This window comes from Sabethes cyaneus, chromosome 2, assembly GCF_943734655.1.
Source record: "Sabethes cyaneus chromosome 2, idSabCyanKW18_F2, whole genome shotgun sequence".
NCBI classification, from domain to species: Eukaryota; Metazoa; Arthropoda; class Insecta; order Diptera; family Culicidae; genus Sabethes; species Sabethes cyaneus.
In genome coordinates, this window is record NC_071354.1 from 146,910,893 (window position 1) to 146,934,477 (window position 23,585).

The 23,585-nt window shown below is 39.9% G+C and overlaps 1 protein-coding gene across 1 annotated transcript in view; it reads left to right on the forward strand.

Annotated features, from left to right (window-relative positions):
- The window catches only part of LOC128736162 (uncharacterized), a 46,751-nt gene extending 24,950 nt beyond the window's left edge, over window positions 1–21,801 (forward strand). The window contains exons 4-22 of the mRNA XM_053830642.1: window positions 251–496; window positions 557–728; window positions 790–1,449; window positions 1,517–2,353; window positions 2,417–3,129; window positions 3,191–3,353; window positions 3,414–3,608; window positions 3,683–4,228; window positions 4,948–4,951; window positions 13,665–13,876; window positions 13,987–14,180; window positions 17,839–18,084; window positions 18,145–18,316; window positions 18,377–19,036; window positions 19,100–19,939; window positions 20,004–20,716; window positions 20,776–20,938; window positions 21,000–21,194; window positions 21,259–21,801. Of these exons, the coding sequence (XP_053686617.1) occupies window positions 251–496; window positions 557–728; window positions 790–1,449; window positions 1,517–2,353; window positions 2,417–3,129; window positions 3,191–3,353; window positions 3,414–3,608; window positions 3,683–4,228; window positions 4,948–4,951; window positions 13,665–13,876; window positions 13,987–14,180; window positions 17,839–18,084; window positions 18,145–18,316; window positions 18,377–19,036; window positions 19,100–19,939; window positions 20,004–20,716; window positions 20,776–20,938; window positions 21,000–21,194; window positions 21,259–21,801 (7,474 nt within the window). The remainder of the gene's footprint in view (window positions 1–250; window positions 497–556; window positions 729–789; window positions 1,450–1,516; window positions 2,354–2,416; window positions 3,130–3,190; window positions 3,354–3,413; window positions 3,609–3,682; window positions 4,229–4,947; window positions 4,952–13,664; window positions 13,877–13,986; window positions 14,181–17,838; window positions 18,085–18,144; window positions 18,317–18,376; window positions 19,037–19,099; window positions 19,940–20,003; window positions 20,717–20,775; window positions 20,939–20,999; window positions 21,195–21,258) is intronic.
- Window positions 21,802–23,585: the final 1,784 nt, after the last annotated feature.

A 23,585-nucleotide genomic window follows, 5' to 3' on the forward strand; every position in this document is an offset into this window, starting at 1 on the left:
CTTCTTCAAGTGACAGCTAGTGGCACAGACGCCAACCGATTAATCGTGATACTTTCGCGTGTCGTATTTAATAAAACTAGCGTGGTTCGGTGAAACGATTTCCTCTCCGAGAGTGGTGGTAGCACGTGTGATGAAGAGATGTGAGATTTTTATGCATGTATACGATGACGATGATGTAAAACGTAACTCGTGATTGCGACCAATAAAATACTACATTGTAATTATGTTTTGTTACCTTCTATCTCAATAGAGTTAACGCCAGTATAGAGGAGAATCAGGCGGCCATTCTGGAGGATGCCAAAGCCTTCGGTTTGGGCGCATTATTTGTGTCGGCGGTACAGTTCCTAGCTGGTGCACTGAGTGTTGATATAATCAACCGGTCGGCCAACCGGCAAATCAGTAGAATTCGGCAGCTGTTTCTGAAGGCCGTGCTTCGACAGGACATGACCTGGTACGATTTGAACAGCGATGACAATTTTGCGGTGCGAATTACTGAGTAGGTATTGCATAAACTAAGACGGGAATTTTGTTGCTGATATCTAAATCTTATTCGCAGTGATCTGGATAAACTGAGGGAAGGCATTGGAGAGAAGCTTTCTATTTTTACGTATTTAGTAATGTCCTTCGTCATATCTGTGATATTTTCGTTTTTCTATGGTTGGAAACTGACTTTAGTAATATTAAGCTGTGCACCCATTATCATTCTGGCAACTGCCATAGTAGCCAAGGTATGGCACACTTCTTTCAAACTGTAAAACAAAAATCTTCAGATCTTTAATATTTTTCTAGATGCAAAGCACACTAACGGAAAAAGAGTTAAAAGCATATTCATCAGCCGGTGCAGTTGCTGAAGAAGTACTTGGCAGCATCCGCACAGTAGTTGCTTTCGGAGGCGAACGGAAAGAATTGGATCGGTACAAAAGTCGTCTCTCATCTGCAGAGGATAATGGTCGCAAAAAGGGCCTTTTCTCCGGTATAGGAGGAGGTATCATGTGGTTCATCATTTATTGCTGTTACGCACTGGCTTTCTGGTACGGAATCAGCTTGATTTTGGAAGACCGCGGAAAAGATGTAAAGGATTACACACCAGCCGTGCTAATTATTGTGCTATTTGGTGTGCTGGCCGGAGCTCAGAATCTCGGATTGTCATCTCCTCATCTGGAAGCTTTCTCAACGGCAAAGGGCTCTGCAGCGTCTATATTTTCAATTATTGATAAAATACCGACCATAGATCCATTTGGTGACAGTGGTCTACGACCGCTCGCTTTTAGTGGAAATATTAAATTTACGGATGTAAGATTTCGGTATCCCGCACGAAGTGACGTGCAAGTTCTGCAAGGTTTGGATTTGACCATAGAGGCAGGAAAAACTGTTGCATTGGTTGGTCCATCAGGATGTGGAAAGTCCACTTGCCTGCAGCTAATTCAAAGGCTCTATGATCCCCTACATGTAAGTATTGAATTTTTTACGGTTTGTCTTGCTGAATGGACTTGAACTATTTTTCATAATATAATAGGGATGCGTAACAATTGACGGAGTCAAGATCAACGAATTGAACATTAACTGGTTGCGCTCCTTTATCGGAGTAGTTGGACAGGAACCCGTCCTATTTGGTACCAGTATAGCGGAAAATATCCGTTATGGTAATCCAGAAGCGAGCCAGAGTGACATTGAAGCGGCTGCCAGAATAGCGAATTGCCATAGTTTCATTACTAAACTGCCTAACGGCTACCACACGATGATTGGGGAGCGTGGAGCTCAAATGTCCGGTGGTCAGAAGCAACGAATTGCCATAGCACGGGCCTTGGTTCGTAACCCGAAGATACTCCTGCTGGATGAAGCAACCTCTGCGCTAGATCCAAACTCGGAAAAACGTGTTCAGGATGCGCTAGAGAAGGCCAGCCTTGGCCGTACAACTCTAGTGGTGTCCCATCGACTGTCGACAATAACCAACGCTGATAAGATTGTATATATTGACAAAGGTGTAGTGGCTGAGCAGGGAACACATGAACAGCTTATGGCCAGGCGTAGCCTGTATTATAACTTAGTAATTGCCAGTGGATCACTTAAGCAGGAAGATGAAAACGCCCCTACTGGTAATGAATCCAACGACCTTGCAGGACCGAAAAGTGAATCTGCTGATGAAGATGCTTGCTCAGATGATGAGTCCGATGGAAGCAAATCGGGAGAAGTAGTCGAAGACAATACCGAAGATGCATATCCGGTATCCGTAATGCGATTGCTGAAACTAAATGCCGCCGAATGGCCGTACATATTGTTTGGGTGTGGTGCCGCAATGGTTGTGGGAGCTTCATTTCCACTGTTTGCTGTTCTATTCGGTGAAATGTATGGTGTAAGTACTAGTGCCTTTAGATTTACCGTATTGAAATTCTGAATGTTATTTATATTTTTACAGATCTTATCAGTTGCCGATCAGGAGTATGTCAAATCCGAATGCAATTTCTATTCGTTGCTTTTCTTGTTGCTCGGAGTCATTACAGGCATTGGCACTTTCTTTCAAACATTCCTGTTCAACATTGCCGGTGCACGTTTAACAACACGTCTCCGACAGAAATCCTTCAAGGCCATAATCAGCCAAGAGATGGCATGGTTCGACGAATCAAATAACGCTGTTGGAGCTCTTTGTGCGCGTCTCTCGGGTGATTGCGCTAGTGTTCAGGGTGCTACAGGAACCAGAATTGGCTCTCTTTTGCAGGCCGCTTCTACGATTTGTATCGGTGTAGCGATTGCTTTTTACTATTCGTGGAATTTGACGCTGGTTTCGGTTGTCGCAATCCCTATTGTGTTGGGCTCAATCATGCTAGAATCTCGCTATATGGAATCTAGTGCATTGAAGGAGAAGCAGTCGCTTGAAAGTGCCATCAAAATGGCCTCTGAAGCTATCTCCAATATTCGAACGGTAGCCAGCTTGGGTCAGGAACCTCACATACTTGAGCGGTATGAAAAGGAAATCGTTAAAGTTGATATTGCTTGTAAGAAAAAGACCAGGCTTCGAGGTACGGTGTTTGCTCTCGGTCAAATTATGCCTTTCATGGGCTATGGTTTGGCACTTTCCTACGGTGGAACGCTGGTATCGGCAGGAGAACTTCTGTATAAAGATGTGATAAAGTAATGCTGACTTAATTCATTTCTGGTAGAAATATGTTTTAATATTGTTAATCATTTGTAGAGTATCCGAGGCTCTAATTTTCGGTGCTTGGATGTTGGGTCAAGCTTTAGCCTATGCACCCAATGTCAACTCGGCTATGCTTTCGGCCGGTCGTTTGATGAAACTACTTGATCGTACCCCGAAAATGTATAACCCATCCAGTTCCTATCGTCCAATAAGTCAGGTAAGTTTTTAGGAAACGATGAAGCTACGTAACTCTAACGCTTTTTTACCGAACTTAAAGAAACATGAAGGAAACATCAAGTACTCTGACGTTGAATTCCGTTATCCAACGAGACCAACAGTTCCCATTTTGCAAGGCCTTAATTTAGAAATCAAAAAAGGAACTACAGTTGCCCTCGTTGGCCCATCCGGATGCGGTAAATCAACCTGCATCCAAATGTTGCTTCGATATTACGATCCGGACAATGGCAAAGTTGTAAGTATTCCACTGACATTATTTTCGGTTGTTTTAAAATTGTAATAATATAATAATAATGATGAATCCCTCAGGACATCGATGGTATCTCCACAACTGATTTTCAGCTGAGCCGTATTCGAGCGCAGATGGGTCTGGTATCGCAAGAACCGGTCCTGTTCGACCGAACGATAGCGGAAAACATCGCGTACGGTGACAACAGTCGTGACATTCCGATGCCGGAGATCATTGATGCTGCCAGGATGGCCAATATTCACGAGTTCATAGTGAACCTACCGAAAGGATACGAGACCAGCTTGGGTACAAAGGGGGCTCAGCTGTCCGGTGGTCAGAAGCAGCGAATTGCCATAGCACGAGCACTGGTTAGAAATCCGCGCATTTTGCTGCTAGACGAGGCAACGTCGGCTCTGGATAATCAGAGTGAAAAAATTGTGCAAAATGCTCTGGATCATGCTCGTAAGGGAAGAACTTGCATCATTATAGCCCATCGTTTGACAACGATTCAGAATGCGGATGTGATCTGTGTGATCCAAAACGGTGTCGTCGTGGAAAGCGGTACCCACGACGAATTAATGGTGCTGAATAGAATTTACGCAAAGCTATACACCATGCAGCAGGTGGTATAAAGTGCTCTTACACGCTCACGTACTTTGTGTTAAACATATCATTTCGATTAATCGATGAAATCCGAAGACTTAATGTGCCGTAAGGAATGTACGTTTCAGTACATTCAGTAACTTGTTATGTCAGATTTTTAGAGCGTCTCAGTGATAGGAGAATCGAGTGGAACTCTGCTTAGGTTTAGTTTAGAAATGATAAAAAAGCCTCGTTACTGCTAGCCTTAAGTACCTATTCATTTAATTTTTGTACATAATCGATTACAAAGCTTGAAACCATGAATCTTACTATTGCCCGTTTTACTATTAACAATGTTAGCCAACCGCGAAGCTTATAATCTTCACACTATTACTATTGGAACTGCACTGTGAAATATGAAAACTCGCTGAATACTTAAACAAATCAACTTTTAATTATTGTTGAATGTTGAAGCTTGTTTTGATGGTGAATCGGATAGTAAATTAAATAGTTTTTGCTGATGTTTACACGAATTCAAAGCTCAATTTTTTAAGGTCTTCATTTTTGTTTTCTGAAAGAAATATCCTTTAAGCGTGTTATCAGGCCATTTTTTCGAGAGCAATATTAACTTCAGGCGCATGTACAATTGTGTATGAATTTTGCAACAATCAAACTTATCCTTTTTTTTCTTTGAAGAGCATAACAACTGTTATGGATACATTACATAAATTATAGATAACAGCTTTATTCTGTATTCCAACAGATCGGTTTGTCGAACGAAAGTTGATGGTTTTCTCCTTTCCGCTAGCAAAATTAAATAAACGAAGTAAGTCGAACGAACCAAAGATTCGTCGAATACAGAATTAGGGTGTAAATTTCCCAGTTGAGGTACGACACGGGTCTAACAAACCAGTTTCTTCGAATCTGAACTAGAAGAAGCTATTAGGGTCAATTGGTTCGTAGCACTATCCCGGCAGTTGTCCTGTACTTTTAATAGTCTGTCGAATAAAAAACAGAAGGTCAAGTTCCGAAAACGGAATGTAGCACCTAGGCTTTGCTTTGGTTTCGAAAAATCACACATTAGCTATAGTTTTGAAAAAAAAGATCTATCAAATGTAAAAATTTAATTCCAAAAAACAAGAAGCAATTGCAAAATTACCCTATATTGTCCCAGGCATAGAATAAGTAGATACAAAATTTTGAGCAAAATCAAAGTAATTTTAAATTTCGATTGTATTTTTTTCATAGAATTGTTGTATCCAAAAGTTGTTTTCGTATCTTAAGTGCCTATGGAAATTAACTGTTATCATACATCATATATACATATATTTCTTTGGGTACGAATATTCAATCAATTAAATTGAGAAACGATAATTTTGAAAATAGCAACATTGGTCGATATAGCCAGTCTATTCCGGAATTCAATCAGAGTCACCAAATCAAAACTAGAGGCAAAATCAGCGCAAGTACAAAGAAAAAATGTCTGGTTATTCAAAACTATTTTGAGTTTAAATATCCCGTTTATCCCGTTTCAAATTTTAAGTTCCACGCATTCTTTACTTCGACTTCCTAATGGAGCTAACTCGCAAGAAGACGACCACACATATAAGGATTTGCTCATTTTTCGACGCGAATTTCTAGCTTTTCTTCGAAGCAAATAGTAAAACCATCCGTTTCAGTTATTTCTACCCAGTCATCGTGCAGGCATAAATTGATTTCAATCAAAGTGCGACAGTAAAGTTTTCGTTGTCGATCGTCCAATTACTTGAACAAAGTGTCGTTAGTATATAAAAGCAGACGTTTTGTCAAATCGTTTAGTTTGGTGTTGTTTCTAAAGCTAGGTTGAGGTGTTCTAAATTCCGTCGCATCGTAAGTTTCGTGAAAATCGGAATATTTGTTGGGGGGAAATTAGTTTGATACGGATAAAGTGGAGATGAACGCTTGAAAAGATTCAACTCATAGTTTCTTAAGAAGTAGTAAGTGCCTCAGGGCAGTTTGTTGAAACCTTTTGTATCGACTCGGTACATATCTCGCTGATTGATCCTACTTTTATTGTGAACAACAAATAAACAGTGAGAAAATCATTTGAAATAGCAGAGCACAAAGATTTCCCTTCAGAAACTAAGTGAATTGCAGATTACCACGTGTAGTGTTTGCGAAAACAAGCGACCGCAATAAAGTCCAATTGTTCCAAGACGTCTGGTAGTTGTAAAGATAAAACAACTGAAAACGAGATAACTTTTAATGCCTTAATATCTAGTGATATCTGGTAAAAAGAGCTTGCGACTAAAAAGGAAATAAAAAAATTGCAATGCTGAAAATGTGTCAACACAGTGGATGCTGCTATAATCGTACTCTTCGCTCATGGTAATCAAAAAGTGCGAGAACACCTTTCCAGAGCGATAGTAGTTCGGAGATCGTCGTGTAAGGTGGATGAAGAATCAAGTGCCAAATATTGAATGATGAGAATGCTTTAAGAAGCGTGTCAGTAACAAACAGCTGTAAAGATAAAACAGCTGAGCTTCAGATAAATTTTAGTGTTACAGTGTTGAGTGGTACCTCATAAGAAAAGTTACTTCATCAACTAAAGAACTGTATTGCTGATATGTTGGCATATCGAAAGTACTCAACTGTTGTTAAGTTACAAATCGTCAAAAAACTAGACTGGTGAGAATTTTTATTCCGGAATCTATCCGGATTGTATGGCAATACTAAGTAACTTATGTGCACCTACTGTAACTATTGTCTATAGCCGCACAAATATTTCAGGTTTAACTCGAGAGACAGTTAAAAAATCGTAAATACTGTTACGGTGCAATTTATTTTAGGTCATGGAATAGATCATAATATGCTAAAAACCAACAATTTGCGACTTTTCATGAAATTCTTAGATTTTGAATTCATATTTGATATTATATTCAGGGTTTTGAATATTTTCCGCAGACTTTCTCCTCCGGATTTAGATCCAGCCTGCGGAGCACCAGAATAGTTCAATTTTCTGGTTCAACCAAGATTTTAAAGCCGACCTTGTGTACGTATCAGTGTGCAGTGTTGTCTTGTTGGAATACGATTTGTATGCGTCGGTATTTCGCTTTGAACGGAACCAAGCAGCTGTTTAAAGCTTTAGTATAATCTGATTTGTTTATTTTACAAGATATATGAATGCCAGGTTATGATTCCCAGTCACACAAGGCAAAAAACCACACTAGGTTTTTTCAGAAGAAACACGTATATTTTCATCTAAATATTTCTGGCTCTAGTTTTCAAAAGGTCACATAATACATGTAAAAGAGATGATTATGCGACCTTCTGAAAACAGAAGCTAGAATTGAGGTTTTCTAAGCCCAGACGTGTTTTGTAGAATTGGTGCCTCACCTCTGGAAACACCAGCGAAAGGTCTCTTTTGCACTACTTGGAGTTTACGTTCGCTCCTCTCTTTACAAGATATATATCTGATTCACGTCCATATACTCTCCTGAATTTCGGTAGCTGTCGACGATCGACGATATAGTACCTTGTTGGAGATTCAAGTTCGAGGTCACCAAGACTGAATGAAGTATTCCAGGCAATGGTAAAAGAAGACCTGCAGTTTTTGCATTGTTTCCGCCGACACGCACCACGTCTCCCAAACGTACAGTTGAAGCGTTGTGTTGAATTGAAAATTTACGTTTTGATCGGTAATGTGAGCTGATTTGAGCGTCGAAGGCCATACTCCGAAACTACAATAACGACTAGCAACAATAGAGGTAAAAATATACAGCCCTGTCTCAGTCTAACTTCAAGTAGCTATTGTAGAGTTTGACAAGACGCTGTCCTGCAGCATTTTTCATGAAAACGCCTCATACCTAGCCTCAATGAGATGGACCAGCCTTTCTAAGAGTAGCGTCGATTTACTCCTAGAATAGCGCCGATGTTCTCCTGAATCCGACGATTCGGTGCAAAATTATGCCACCCCAGTTCTCGCATTCAGATAGCTTTCTTGGGAACTTTGACCAAGATGCCCTGCATTCAGTTCAACAGAAGGCAATTTCCCGAATCCTAGCCAGGGCTTCTAACTCCCCTTTTTTCAGCAGTTAGCACAACTCATTCAATAACGTTCGTTTTGTGCTGGAATTCGAACGATATGCATAGTACCATAGCACTTCGTGCAGTCATATCCCCGATTGCCCAATAGAACAAATGAGCTTTGACCTTTTTTAACATTTTTGCTTCAATCAAACTTCTTTGGTAGTTTGGCACAGCAAGTAACTGCTAAACGTTCAATTGATCGGCACTACCAACGGAAACCAACCACTTCATTATAGAAGGACTAAGTTCTTTGAGGTTTGAGGCTCCAATACAACCCTCAGTTGTGTGGAAAAGTTCTTCCAATGAGACAATAAACTTTATTCATTATTTAATACCTTATTGGGACCATGGTTTTTTCGTTTTTTAAGAAGTCCGTAGGGTAGTACGGGCTACCCTCAAATGTACCCAACAAGGGAGAAAAAAAGGAAACCCACTGCACCGTCAGATGATTTAATACCATGAAAATACAATTACAGTGGACCTCCGTTCGTTTGAACGATTCCTCATGCAAACTAACGGAATTAGTTTTTAATTTGAACAACTGGTAACCCTAAATAAGCTGGAACTTGTGTGAACTGGGTGCCCTGTTCTTTGTTATTGTTTTGGTGGTTTGATCCAGTTGGCAGTTGCAAGCAGCAAATATTTCATTCTATAATTGGATTTCTACACTAATCGTTGGGAAAACGCAATGTGAAACAGATTAAACACGCTAGATCAGTACAAACAAACTTGTTTATGTGCATTGTCTGCATAAGTAAATGATGTCATGTTGAGAATGACATTTGAACCATTTTTAATTTGCACGTCGTGCAAACCAACGGGGTTCATATAAAAAGTGTTCAGAATAAAAACGGTCAAACGAACGGGGGTCCTCGGTACTACATGTACATGAGAACCAAGTCGGACGTGTCCCGTTACGACGAAGACCCGACTTTTATAGACCAAATCATCATACCGTCAACTGACAGATACTGGCGCCCTTGTTTACATTTTGGAAAATTTTCCTTTTCGTTTATAGCGAATGTAGCGTGTGTTTTACCATTTTACAGGCATAATGGCTTTTTAAATTTAGTCCTAATGCTGTTTAAACTCGGTTTAAACAACAAACTTGCCGATTAAACAACTGAAACTTTTTTGGACTCTGCGGTCTGTTTGTAAACAAGGGCGCCAGTATCTGCCAGATGACGTCACCTTGATTTGGTCTATTGACATTTTGCTCCCGCTAGCAAAAAATACGTTTTCGACTAAGTTATTAAACAAGTTTTAAATTATGTCTGTTAAATGTACTTTCTAACGTAGTATTTACTTTTTGATTTTGATTGTTATTTAGGTAGGTATAACAAGTTACATTTCGTAACGGGACATCGCAGAAATACCGCTTTTTCCACCATGTTTTAATATGTGTACACTTCAATGTGCTAATAATTAAACCCGAATTAATCCACCTAGCGGCGTGACCTAGCCTTTCTACTGCCACAATAATCATTATTTAATTTCTCAGGAACATCTATAATTAACTTGACTATATTTTTAAATATCCGTTCCGTATTCCTCAAAATCCTTATTTGCCAGTAAAATACACAACGTATTGCGTAGAATAATTATATTTTCTTTCCTTGGGTGCGTAAATACTTGTAAGCGTCATTTATGTTATTTGATGAACACCTTATTTAGTTTTATAATCGGTCGGCCTTAACTTTTGGGTTTCAGAGCCACATACGAAACTTGTTTTGAACTGACAATATGAAATATGCGTTCATAGCATATTTTTTGATATTTTTTTTGAGTGGTTTTAGCCCAAAGGGTAGATTTTTTTTTTGATATTTTGATATTAATACCATTCGTTCAAAAGTTAGCATCTTTGAAAAACAAGAGTTCAGAAAAATTATTATTATACTTCGTTTTTGAAGAAAAAGGATATCTACAACAAAATGATTAATCTCAAAATTTTACTATTAGTTTGCTTGGCTTCAATTTTGCAATATATCTTAATTAGAAAAAATAACTGAATAGAGCATTAGATATGAAAAAGAGAAATTGAACTTTTTCTTAGCTGGCGCTCCTTCAGATAATTATTTTTGCATGAAAATCAAAACTTGAGCTTCTTTTGAATGTACTTTCATGAAAAGATAGTCATTAGCTTGATCGCATCGTTTTTACAATGTTAGAGGGTTAGGAAAACAAGATGAGGTCGAAAAATAGTGCAAAAACTGCACCATAAACATGCTTGAGAATGAGAAATATGATCGATATGATTTCCAGTGCTGGTCATTTTTGATTTATTTATTAAAACATGATACATGACATAAGACATCTGTCCTTTAAAATGTCACTAACGAAAACAAATCGTACAAAGTTACTACCGTGCAACGTTTACTTCCTATTTTTTCATATAACATTTCTAAGCTCTAGTATCTATGGAGCATTTATTAATGCGCAAAATTTGTATGAAATTTGTATAAATTTATTTGGAAAAATCAACTCACTAGTATTTTGATCCTATACAACACTATACTTATATACTTAAATTAACTGCTTTTCTCCGCTTTTAGCTTTGCGTGCAATTGTGAGTAACAGCAAGTGAAGAAAATGACAATTGAAATCTAAAATCAAAGAAAAAAAACTTTGCAATTGAATCCCGCTATTTAATATTTATTTGCGATAGATACGTAGTTCGCCTACAACATGCAGGCTTCATCAGTGTCTTTTTTCAAAGCGTATAGTTATCTGTCGCGAATAAATATTAAATAGTGGAATTTAGTCGGTAAAAGTTTTTTTCTTTTCTTTTATTTCAGAGTTCGTATTCCACTAAGAGGCTTCAAAAACTTCTGACTTTTGACATGTTTCTCACTTTTCTTGAAATTCATTGCAAATTGTCATCACATACACATACATACATACATATATACATACATACATACATACATACATATATACATACATACATACATACATACATACATATATACATACATACATACATACATACATACATACATACATACATACATACATACATACATATATACATACATACATACATACATACATACATACATACATACATACATACATACATACATACATACATACATACATATATACATACATCGCACACATTGAATACAATCAACATTTGATTGATATGTTTTGATTTCACACGTTTTAACGGTTTAATATACGGTGCTTAAGTGTTAAAGTTTGAATAACTTTTGAATGAACCGTCCGATTTTAAATAACTCGGTTTCGTTTGATAGATCTCAGCAGTAATTTTCAAATAATAATAAAATGTGTGATGTTTTTTATTGAATTAATTCTTAAATGTTACAAAAATATGTTTTAAATACTATTTTTTCACATTTCTTTATGTAACTTTCAAACTACAAGTTCAATCATCATGAAATTTGGAAGTTAAGGGTTTGTAAGGCTCCTCTTTCATATGCAATCAATTTTGTTCAAATTGGTTAAGGGATCTATGAGATAATGAAGTCCCATATTTTTCGTATTTTTATACATAACTTTTAAACTAAAAGTCCGATCAAAATGAAATTCAATAGCGACCAATGGGACACCTAGACCTTTCATTTGACACTAAGAACATTAAAATCGGTCCAGCCATCTCCGAGAAAAGTGAGTGAGATTAAAAGCGTTACATACACACACACACACACACACACACACACACACACACACACACACACACACATACATACACACACACAGAAAATGCTCAGTTTTCGAAACTGAGTCGAATGGTATATAACATTCGGCCCGCAGGACCTTCTTTCCATTTCCGGTTTTCCAAGTGATTTCTATACCTTTATACTATATATTTATATAGTAGAAAGGCAAAACGTTCAACACAATCAACACAATCACAATCACAATCAACATACAGGATTGTGTTGAGAACTACGTTTTCTTTGTAGTTCAATAATTACTGGTTCATATCCAGTATAATATGAGCTGAAATATGCAGTTTTAAATACCGATTTCTTGCTGTGCAAGTGCGTCGAATGTGGCGTACCCAGGCTTCAATTCAAGGTGGGGCGAAGTATATTTTTGCCTGATCATCAAGTAATTGTAACATGGTGGATCTTTCTTGCGCGATCAATTTACTTATCGAGCAACGGGGCTGCTACCTTCTGCCGGGGCCACCCGTGGATTTCAAATTGAATTCGATATTAACCCAAAAATTGAACCTGACATTAGATTAGAATTTGGCTTTAAGTTTTAATTCAAACTAGAATTGGGCTCAAAATCGCAAAATTAAAAAAAAAATAATTTGTGTTGGATAGGACGGAAATAGGCAATTACGACGAAGCAGCAACATACCCTATAAACCATACAGAGAAACAAAGTTTGAACGCGTTTTTCTCGAAATCAGAGTTTTGTTACTTGGTTCGTTCTGATTTAACACCGACCAATTGGACTCCAAACTGGACTTGAACTTTTAATTGTACCTTGCAAAATTAGAATTAAAATAGAACTTTATATCAGAAATAAATTGAAATTAAATTAAACTAAAAGTGGACTTAAAATAAGACATGAAATTGAACCTGATTTTGAATTTAAATTGGACTTGAAATTGCACTTGAAATCAGATATCAAAGGGAAATTGGACTTTAATTTGCACTTAAAATTGCATTTGAAATCCTACTCAAGGTTAGACACTAAATTAGCCGTTTGAAAATCGTGTTGTTACAGGAGCGGTGTTTTATTCTTTCAAGGTTGTTCCACGCTGCACTGAAATGCTTATGTTTATATTGCCCCTTTTATGACTACTTAGACTACTGTGATAATCATTTAATGCAACGTACCGCATTTTGCACTGTTAATCTGACATTAAAGTGGTTTTTAGTTTGATCTACTGATGAGTTTGACTTCTTTTTCCTTCTTGCCCCTCTTTTTCACTTCATTTTCTTTGAGCGAAATCGTGTGCGAGATTCGACTGTGATAATCGTGTAAATCGGGGTAGTGAGTCTAAATAATTTTTCGAACATTTTCCGTGCTCGGGTCATGAGACATTAGATGGTCGCCAATCGCTATTTTGTGAAGTGCTGATGTTTTTTGATATGCGACATGACATATTTTACTGATGCTGAAATGTTCCTCTATTGGAACCGGTTCCGGATTCCCAGTGTCCCCCCGAATCCACATGGCGCCCACCATGGCTTGTAACTGAAATTTTTGGCAATTAGCTGGAACGATATGTAACTAGAACTGACTTATTTTTCATCTGAATCACAGTTATTGGGTGAAGTAGTTACCGATTTGCTAACTGGGGCTGTTGTCCCGTAACATTGTCCCGTAACGTTATAAGACTTTTATACATCTGAGTGGTCTCACGATTTTGAAATTATTTTTTCTCGCATGTTATCCTTTCAGTTGATTGATCCCTTAGCTTTACAGAAGCAGTATACGAAAAAATGACGAATAAAAGCAATCTCCAATGCAATGGGTCGAGGCGGCAATCAGCGAATCTCATAAATGGCATCAACGGTGAAGCGACGTTCCAAGGTACCAATAGTTCCAAGGATATTCTGAACGTAAAGTTTAGTAAAGCACCGGAGGAAGCTCTCGGTGCCTCTGGCAACAGTAAACCAGTCTCGTATTTTCAATTGGTAAAATCGTTTTCCTAGATAGAATCCTAGTACATAACTGCTACAATGTATGGCGGTTCCTAACGATGCTGTGTATTTCTTTTTCTTTGATTATGTGTTTTTTTTTGTAGTTTCGATTTGCAACGTGGGGCGAAATAAGTGCCACCGTTATCGGAATAGTGTTGGCTTCGGTCGCATCGCTCGGACTGCCATACGGTGTCATTCTGTATGGAGAATTTACTACGCTGCTGGTAGATCGGACCATGAGGATAGGGAAATCCACTGACACGGCCATTTTATCATTATTTGGGGGTGGAAAAATACTGTAAGTAATATTGTTAATGCGTTATACATTGCGGTTTTAAGCTGGGTCATTTTAAATTAGTATACATTCTAGTTAACATGTATTATATGACAATGGCATGCACTGCTTTTCCATGTTTTTTTGGCTGATTCAGTTGTTCAAAATTAAATAACATGAAGCAATAAAAATAGGAATATATTTTAGGGAAAACCAACTTGAACAATATTTTTAAAATACTGATATTTAGACATTTTCTAATAAACATTAGGCTACCGTAAAAGGTACATAAATATCAGTTTTCAAAAGTATTCTAAATGTACCAAAAGTAAAAATAAACCAAATATTTTAATATTGTCCTAATTATTAAAACACTATACAATGAAGTTATTCTATTTAGGAATTACGATGAATGGATTCATCCTTTAACAATAGTTTTTTTGGAGACTTTTCTAGATTTTTACGAAGACAATTTTATTTTACAGTCCATCTTTTAATGCACCGTCAATAAATGATAATTAAATCAGAATCCTCTGTACGTCATCTGCTGGCGCTACACTGTAGCGGTTCACCGGAAGCAATTTGAGTCAATTGAAATTTATCACACTTCTTTAAGTGACAGCTAGTAACAACAGCGCCAACCAGCAAGCAATTTGATTTCGCCATGCAATAGAGTACCTTCTCATTCATTGACTGCATACGCCAATCTATTCTAATAAAAAAAATCCAAAATTCCATTTCAGCCAAAATTCTAATGGGAACCGAGCGCATGTTTTGTATTCAAAATAAACCTAGTTGTTGGTATTGGCTTGAATTTACAATTTGATGCTCAAAATGTAAATATTGCACCGTGGCTGATAGGCTTTGTCGACAACATATAAACCAATCTGATAATTTCATCAAGATTTAGCACAGACAAGGAAGGTACCTTGTTCAAATAAGGAAAATAGGATTCGTTTCTCTTCCAGATAATTCTCCGCACCTTTCCTTTGAAAACTTCAGGATTGTGGTCATCTCAATCTTATAGAATACAGCCTGTCTAAACCTAATTGTCTTTCGAAGTGAAAAATAGACACGATATGCAGATTAAATGCGTCTCTGTATCCGTTTGGTTCCGTTTCTAGCAGCACAGAACGTGGGTGGCTTTTGCTGTATCCAGAATTCCTCTCCACCGTAGTCTGTCTTTTCGCCCATTCCTTCAGCGACCCGACATATACAAGTTCACTTCAATCTGTTCGAGCCATCCGGCACGTTCGAACCTTCAGTTCCTGGTGCCGGTGGGATTCTTGAAGAGAACGGATTTCATTACACAGTCGTCTGGCACCCTTGCGACGTGGTATGCCAATAGTAGTCTCCCAACTTTCGCCAGGTTTACGATGGGAATCTCTTCAAGCAGTGCCCGCAGCTCGTGGTTCGTACACCTAGGTCACTCTCCACTTTTCGTTTGAACTTCGCCGAAAATAGTCCGCAGCAGCTTTCGTTCAAATACGGTATGTGTACGTGTGCATATGCCTTCCGTAAGCAAAGTCACAGTCCCAAGTCAGTAGAGGACTACCGATCTGATGGGCATTTTGTACATCGTCAGCTTTATTCGGCGACGTGTGCTCGTGGATCTTGCGGAGGAGACGGTACATCTCCTTACTCGTATTATTGTCGGCGGTGACGAGAGATTCCAAATATACATCGACCGCTTGCAGTTCATTGCCGTCAATAGTCACTGTCCGTGGGAGACGAACGTTGTTTTCTCTGGAACTTTTTCCTACCATATATTTGGTTTTCGACGCATTGATATGTAACCCAATAATCACGACTGAAAATCTTGAAAATAATGAGAGAGAAAAATGTAACCCAATCCTACTAGCTTCCGTTTTATGTCTGGTGTAAATTTCCTCCGCCGTCTCAATGTTTCTAGTGATGATGTTGAGGTCGTCTGCGAAGTTTAGGAGTTGGCTACTTTTGCTAAAGATCGTTCCTCTCATTTTGATGTCCACTTACCAGATCACAGATTCAGTAGCTATGTTGAATAATACACAGGACTTCCATCCCCTTGCCGCAACCCTCTGCGCGATTCGAAAAGGGCTCGAGAGTGTCCCCAAAACGCACACGTAACACATCACTCGCTCCAGGATAGCTTTGATCAGCCGCGTTAGTTTGTCCGGAAAACCGTACTCGTGCATTATCTGCCACAGCTGTCCGCGAACAACTGAATCATATCCTGCTCTGCAATCCACGAAAATACGATGCGTGAGCACGTTATACTCTCGGCATTTTTAGAGGATTTGTCTGAGAGTAAAAATTTGATCCGTAGTAGCACGGGCCCCCATTAAGCTCGCCTGATACTGGCCTACGAATTCTCTTGCTATATGCTATTGGGATAGACGACACATCAAAAGCTAGGAGAGCACCTTGTAGGCTTATCCAGTGAAGTATCAGTGCCAGCGGTTCTTGGCCATTTTTGTAGAGTTCTGCCGGGAGTCGGTCCTTTCCGGCGGCTCTATTATTCTTCAGCTGACCGATTTCTCGCCGAATCTCTTCAAGATCTGGAGCCGGCACACTGTTGTCGTTTGAAGCACTCCTAGGTTTGTTGCGCCTCCTTCTGTTATATCACCGTTGAGATCCTCATCGAATAACTGCTTCCACCTGTAGACCACCTCGAGCTCGTTTGTGATTAGATCCCCTCCCTCGTTGCTACATATATCAGGTTTAGGTTCACCTTCTCGTAAAACTTGCGCGTGTCATTAGTCCGAAATAGTTGTTTCAGCTTGTCACGATCTCAGTCCTACATCTGGCGCTTTTTCCTTCTTAGGATCGTGGTCAAATCATTCCGCGCTCGTCGATACTTGGCCAAATTCTCTCTCGTGGATATGCTTAGATAGTTTTTCCAAGCATTTTTTTCCTCTCTATTGCTTGTTGACCTTCCCCGTCAAACCAATCATTTCATGCACTCGAGGTTTCCACTCCTAGTACCGCGGTTGCGGCCTCGTTGACGGCCGAGCGTATCATACTCCATCCGTTTTTGGATGGTCGAAGCATCTAGCTCTACAGAGGAAGGCAGAGCTTCATCAAGTACGCGCGCGTAGTTTTCGGCGACTGGCGGGTTATTTAATTGCCGAATGCGAGGAGGGCGGCTTTGTCGCAAAGTATAAATCGTCAATCGTTTTAACCGCACATGTACTGCTAAAAGGAAATGGTCCGAGTCACCAAGCTTCGGGAAGCTGCAAAGCTGATGCATCACTGGCCGTTATCGTTCATGTCGGTATGAGGGCTATGGGCCCCACCAATCACCGGCTATACATTGCTTCCCTGCCGACCTGGGCTTTCATATCCCCGATGACGATCTTGATGGCCAGTGATGAGCAGCTGGCGTACGTTACCTCAAGCTGTGCTAAGAACGCTTCCTTCTTGCGTTCCATCATGCATATGTTAGATTGCAGTATGTAGTCCCTGTGAAATTGGTTAACTTTCTCGTAGACCGTTCACCTATTATTGACAGCTCTTCCAAATGATTCTTCTTGATCCCTGATCGAAACTTCTTCCGTCTCCACATCATGGCACTTCAATTCCCGGCATACCGTCATGCGTTTCTCGACAATTGGACAAAACTCGTAGATTGTGACAGTTCCCAACAGTAAATTTGGGTAGATATTATAACAGCGCTTTATTTCGTATCTTTTTCTTCTAGAGTTAACGCCACCCGGGAGGAGAATCAGGAGGCAATTCTGGAGGATGCCATAGCGTACGGTTTGGGTACCTTATGTGTGTCGACAGTTCAGTTTATAACTGGTGCACTTAGTGTTGATATAATCAATCGGACAGCCAACCGGCAAATCAGTCGAATACGGAAACTATTTTTTAAGGCTATCCTACGGCAGGATATGACTTGGTACGATTTGAACAGCAACGACAGTTTTGCGGTACGAATCACGGAGTGAGTGATGAAATGAGTCTGTCAAAGAGTTTATTTCTAAAACTTTTATTAAATTTACAGTGATCTGGATAAACTAAAGGAGGGTATTGGAGAGAAACTTTCCATTTTTACGTTCTTAGTAATGTCCTTCGTTATCTCTGCGATATTTTCATTTTTCTATGGTTGGAAACTGACATTAGTGATGCTGAGCTGCACACCCATCATCATTTTAGCAACTGCGATAGTAGCCAATGTATTGTAAATAGCTTTTAAAATCCAGAAAAGAAAATTTCTATATCTTTTTTTCTTGCAGATGCAAAGTACGCTAACCGAGAAGGAGCTAAAGGCTTATTCGTCGGCAGGCGCAGTAGCAGAAGAAGTGCTTGGAAGTATCCGCACGGTGGTTGCTTTCGGAGGTGAACAAAAAGAATTGAATCGGTACAAAAGTCGTCTCTCCTCTGCAGAAAAAAATGGTCGTAAAAAGGGACTTTTCTCTGGCGCAGGAGGAGGTGTAATGTGGTTCATCGTTTATTCTTGCTACGCTCTTGCATTTTGGTATGGAATCAGCTTGATTTTGGAAGATCGTGGAAAGGATGTGAAAGAATACACACCAGCCGTGCTAATTATTGTGCTGTTTGGAGTATTAGCTGGAGCTTACAATCTCGGACTGTCGTCTCCTCACCTAGAGGCTTTCTCTGCGGCGAAAGGATCTGCGGCATCAGTATTTTCTGTAATTGATAGGATACCGACCGTAGATCCGTTTGGTGACAGCGGTCTGCGACCGCTCTCTTTTACTGGAAATATTAAATTCAACGACGTACGTTTTCAGTATCCGTCACGGAGTGACGTGCAAGTATTGCAAGGCTTAGACTTGACTATCGAGACTGGAAAGACTGTTGCGTTGGTTGGTCCATCAGGATGTGGAAAGTCCACTTGTCTACAGCTAATACAGAGACTCTACGATCCCTTGCATGTAAGTATCATTTTCATTATCATGTCTCTTGAATCAAATTAAACTTTTGTTCCAATATAATAGGGATCTATTACCATCGATGGGATTAGGATTAATGAGTTAAATATTAACTGGTTGCGCTCCTTTATCGGAGTGGTCGGGCAGGAGCCCGTCCTATTTGGTACCAGTATAGCGGAGAACATCCGCTACGGTAATCCAGAAGCTTGTCAAAGTGACATTGAAGCTGCTGCCAAAATAGCAAATTGCCATAGTTTTATTACTAAACTACCTAATGGGTACCATACTACGATTGGAGAGCGAGGAGCTCAAATTTCCGGTGGTCAAAAGCAACGAATTGCCATAGCACGAGCATTGGTTCGTAACCCGAAGATACTCCTGCTGGATGAAGCAACCTCTGCGCTAGATCCAAACTCGGAAAAACGTGTTCAGGATGCTCTAGAGAAGGCTAGTCGTGGTCGTACAACCATAGTTGTGTCCCATCGAATGTCGACAATAACCAACGTTGATAGGATTGTATATATTGATAAAGGTGTAGTAGCTGAAGAGGGAACACACGACCAACTCATGGCTAAACGGGGCCTGTATTACAATTTGGTACTTTCCAGTGGAACTTTTAAGGAGGAAAACAAAGCAAAAGATTCTGCTGGTAACGACGAATCAACTCCAACAGGACCAAAGAATGTATCTGCTGGTGAAGATGGTTGCTCAGATGATGAGTCCGAAGGAAATCAGTCAGAAGAAGTAACCAAGGATGAAACTGAAGATAAATATTCGGTATCCGTGACGCGATTACTGAAATTAAATGCCGCCGAATGGCCATACATCTTGTTCGGATGTGCCGCCGCAATGGTTGTGGGAGCTTCATGTCCATTATTTGCTGTTCTTTTCGGTGAAATGTATGGAGTAAGTACTAATTACTTAGTTAGCTGCGTAATTAGCATGTTTAATAGTTATCATCTTTTCACAGATCTTATCGGTCGCCGATCCGGAGTATGTAAAATCGGAAGGCAATTTCTACTCATTACTTTTCTTGTCACTGGGAATTGTTACAGGCATTGGCACGTTCTTCCAAACCTTTCTATTTAACGTTGCCGGTGCGCGTTTAACAACACGTCTCCGACAGAAATCCTTCAAGGCCATGATCAGCCAAGAGATGGCATGGTTCGACGAATCCAATAACGCTGTTGGAGCTCTCTGTGCGCGTCTTTCCGGTGATTGCGCTAGTGTTCAGGGTGCTACAGGAACCAGAATTGGTTCCATTCTACAGTCCGCTTCGTCGATTTGTATCGGTGTCGGAATATCTTTCTATTATTCTTGGAATTTGACATTAGTTTCGATGATCGCAATTCTAATAGCATTAATCTCGATTATGGTAGAATCACGGTATGTGGAACCTAGTGCATTGCAAGAGAAGAAGTGTCTTGAAGACGCCATAAAATTGGCCACTGAAGCCATCACCAATATCCGAACAGTGGCCAGCTTGGGTCAAGAGCCTCATATGCTTGAACGATATGAAAAGGAAATCGCCAAAGTTGACGTTGCTTGCAAGAAAAAGATCAGACTTCGTGGTATGGTGTTTGCTCTTGGTCAGGTCATGCCATTCATGAGCTATGGATTGGCACTTTGCTACGGTGGAAAATTGATATCAGATGGAGAAGTTTTATATAAAGATGTGATTAAGTAATGTTGATATGCTTTGCTACGGTGTAAAGTGTATAAATAATTTTAAATATTTGTAGAGTATCCGAAGCTTTAATTTTCGCGGCTTGGATGTTGAGTCAAGCTTTGGCTTATGCTCCTAACGTCAGCTCGGCTATGCTGTCGGCTGGTCGTTTGATGAAATTACTTGATCGTACTCCGAAAATTCAGAACTCGTCGCGTGCCTACCGTCCATTTAGCCAGGTAAGCTATCTAAAAAAATAAAACAACGTAACCTTAATTCTTTATTTTACTAAAATTAAAGAAACAAGAAGGAAATATCAATTACAGCGACGTTGAATTCCGTTATCCAACGAGACCCACGGTCCCCATTTTACAAGGACTCAGTTTAGAAATCAAAAAAGGCAGCACAGTCGCTTTAGTTGGTCCCTCTGGCTGTGGTAAATCAACGTGCATTCAAATGTTGCTTCGCTATTACGACCCGGATGGTGGAAGCGTAGTAAGTATTTCAATTGTATCGTTTACTCTATGAATCGTTGATGTAATAAAAATTCATTTCTCAGGACATCGATGGTATCTCCACGATTGAATTTCAGCTCAGTCGTATTCGAGCGCAGATGGGTCTGGTATCGCAGGAACCGGTCCTGTTCGATCGAACGATAGCGGAAAACATTGCGTACGGCGACAACAGTCGTGACATTCCGATGCCGGATATTATTGAAGCTGCCAAAATGGCTAACATTCACGAGTTCATAGTGAACCTACCAAAAGGTTACGAAACCAGCTTGGGTTCGAAGGGAGCACAGCTATCCGGTGGTCAAAAGCAGCGGATTGCCATCGCAAGAGCATTAGTTCGAAATCCACGCATTCTATTGCTAGATGAAGCGACGTCGGCTCTGGATAATCAGAACGAAAAAATCGTTCAAAATGCTCTGGATCATGCGCGGAGAGGAAGAACCTGCATTATTATAGCTCATCGTTTGACGACGATTCAGAATGCGGACGTGATCTGTGTAATCCAAAACGGCGTCATCGTGGAGTGTGGTACTCACGACAAATTGATGGCGCTGAATGGAATATACGCAAAACTGTACACCAAGTCCTAAGTGCTCTTATAAACTTAGGTAATTTGGAAAAGTTTGTTCAATTTATCCGAACCCAAGCCATTATTAAGCTGTGAGTTTCCCCTTTTCTTGCTAACTGATAAAAGCATCTCATTCACTGTAATTTCCACCGTGTTTATGTTCTTTGGAATTAATCGAGGCGTTCGTATTGCTAGAATAATTTTTAAATGATCCATGGACATAAAAAGTGGACGCTTACACTCGTTAACGTTATTATCAAAACGCTTACATCCGCAATCATGGTTAATGAGGCGATCTTTATTTCCTCAAACAACTCAAGAACGCCTTCTTCACAACGTGCGATGGATCTCCGGAGGAGTGTGACGTTGCCGGAAGGAATGGCTTTCAGACAAAGGCCGAATGATGATCGATGAACGGAAAGCCGCTAAAGCTAGCATTGAACGGCCGCGAAACAGAGCAGCTAAGACGGCTTTCCGTCAAGGATACGCTAAGTTGGAAAAGGCTGTTCAAAAGTCTTAGACAAGGAACAAGCGAGCCTACGCTGCAATTTTTAGCTGAGGAGAAAGACAGGAAGGGATCCATGGAGACATCCATGAATTTTTTTCTCTGCTTTGATATCTTGATTAAAATCCCCAAGAACGAAGACCTATCTGAATGCAGCAAATGACACGGCATCACATTGCTCTATATCACGTACTCTGCAAAGTGATTACCGTTGATTGCCAGACAATACCAGCAACGCTCGACGTTTTGTTCATACTGCTGTTGTTCGTAGCACCACTCCGGAGCGAAGAAGTTGGATATCGTGAGGCACTTTGTGGCCGTCGGATGTAGCCCATCTGGTATTTGTAACATTCCCTCCCTTCTGGGGAAAGGTTTCAGCGACCTAACGGTGAAGCGCAGCAGAAACTAAACAGGAAGACCGAGAACAAGGTGGCTTAAACGTTCCGAGCCTTGGATCGGACATTTCCTTTGGACATCCTTTAGCAGCATAAGGCCGGGATGGCAAGTGGTGTAACTAGAGTTACTCTTCGCAGTATTGGGTCCTGGGCTATTTACCGCCAATTCGTTGAGCATCTCGACACAAGCAAATCGGCTTCACCCTGGTCGAGCCACCTACACTCAAAATATTCTGCACATAACTAATAGTAAATTTCCATAAGAAATTCCATATGATTATCATGAGCCGCATATAAACATAATCCTCCAAGAAATACACATAAAAATCATACGCGTATGAATAGTATGTGCAATTATAGAGATAAAAATTATACTCATATGAAAAGTATGTGCTAATTTATCGCTTGCACATAAATGATAACTGTTTGGCACATAAAGATCATTTACTGGGCACATTGCAAAAATCTATATGTGGGACACATAGAAACTATACGAAAAGTTTTCTCAGTGTAGTAAGTTGGATTTCTCTTTTTCTAAAGGCCCATACGCGTACGAACATGCTGGCCGAAAATATTGGTGAATTCATGTTTGGTCAACACTCACGTCTGTGTATGAGCGCCACGAACCAAGCAGGCAAAAGAAGATGTTGGGCTTGTCGCTCGACCTGAATGACCCGCCACCATTTTATTTGTTTCTTTTATACGACAGACTTCGCAGCCAGCTGTTTGAGTGCAGGACAATTGCAGGGCAAGTTTCTACGATCTTATTGATTCTAACAGCCTCTCCCAGTCGGGATTCGAACATGTGACGACTGGCTTATTAGCCCAGCATCATACCTCGAGGCCAACTGGGACGTGATAACTAAATACACTATGACAAAAACTTGTCGCAGTGCATGAGAATAT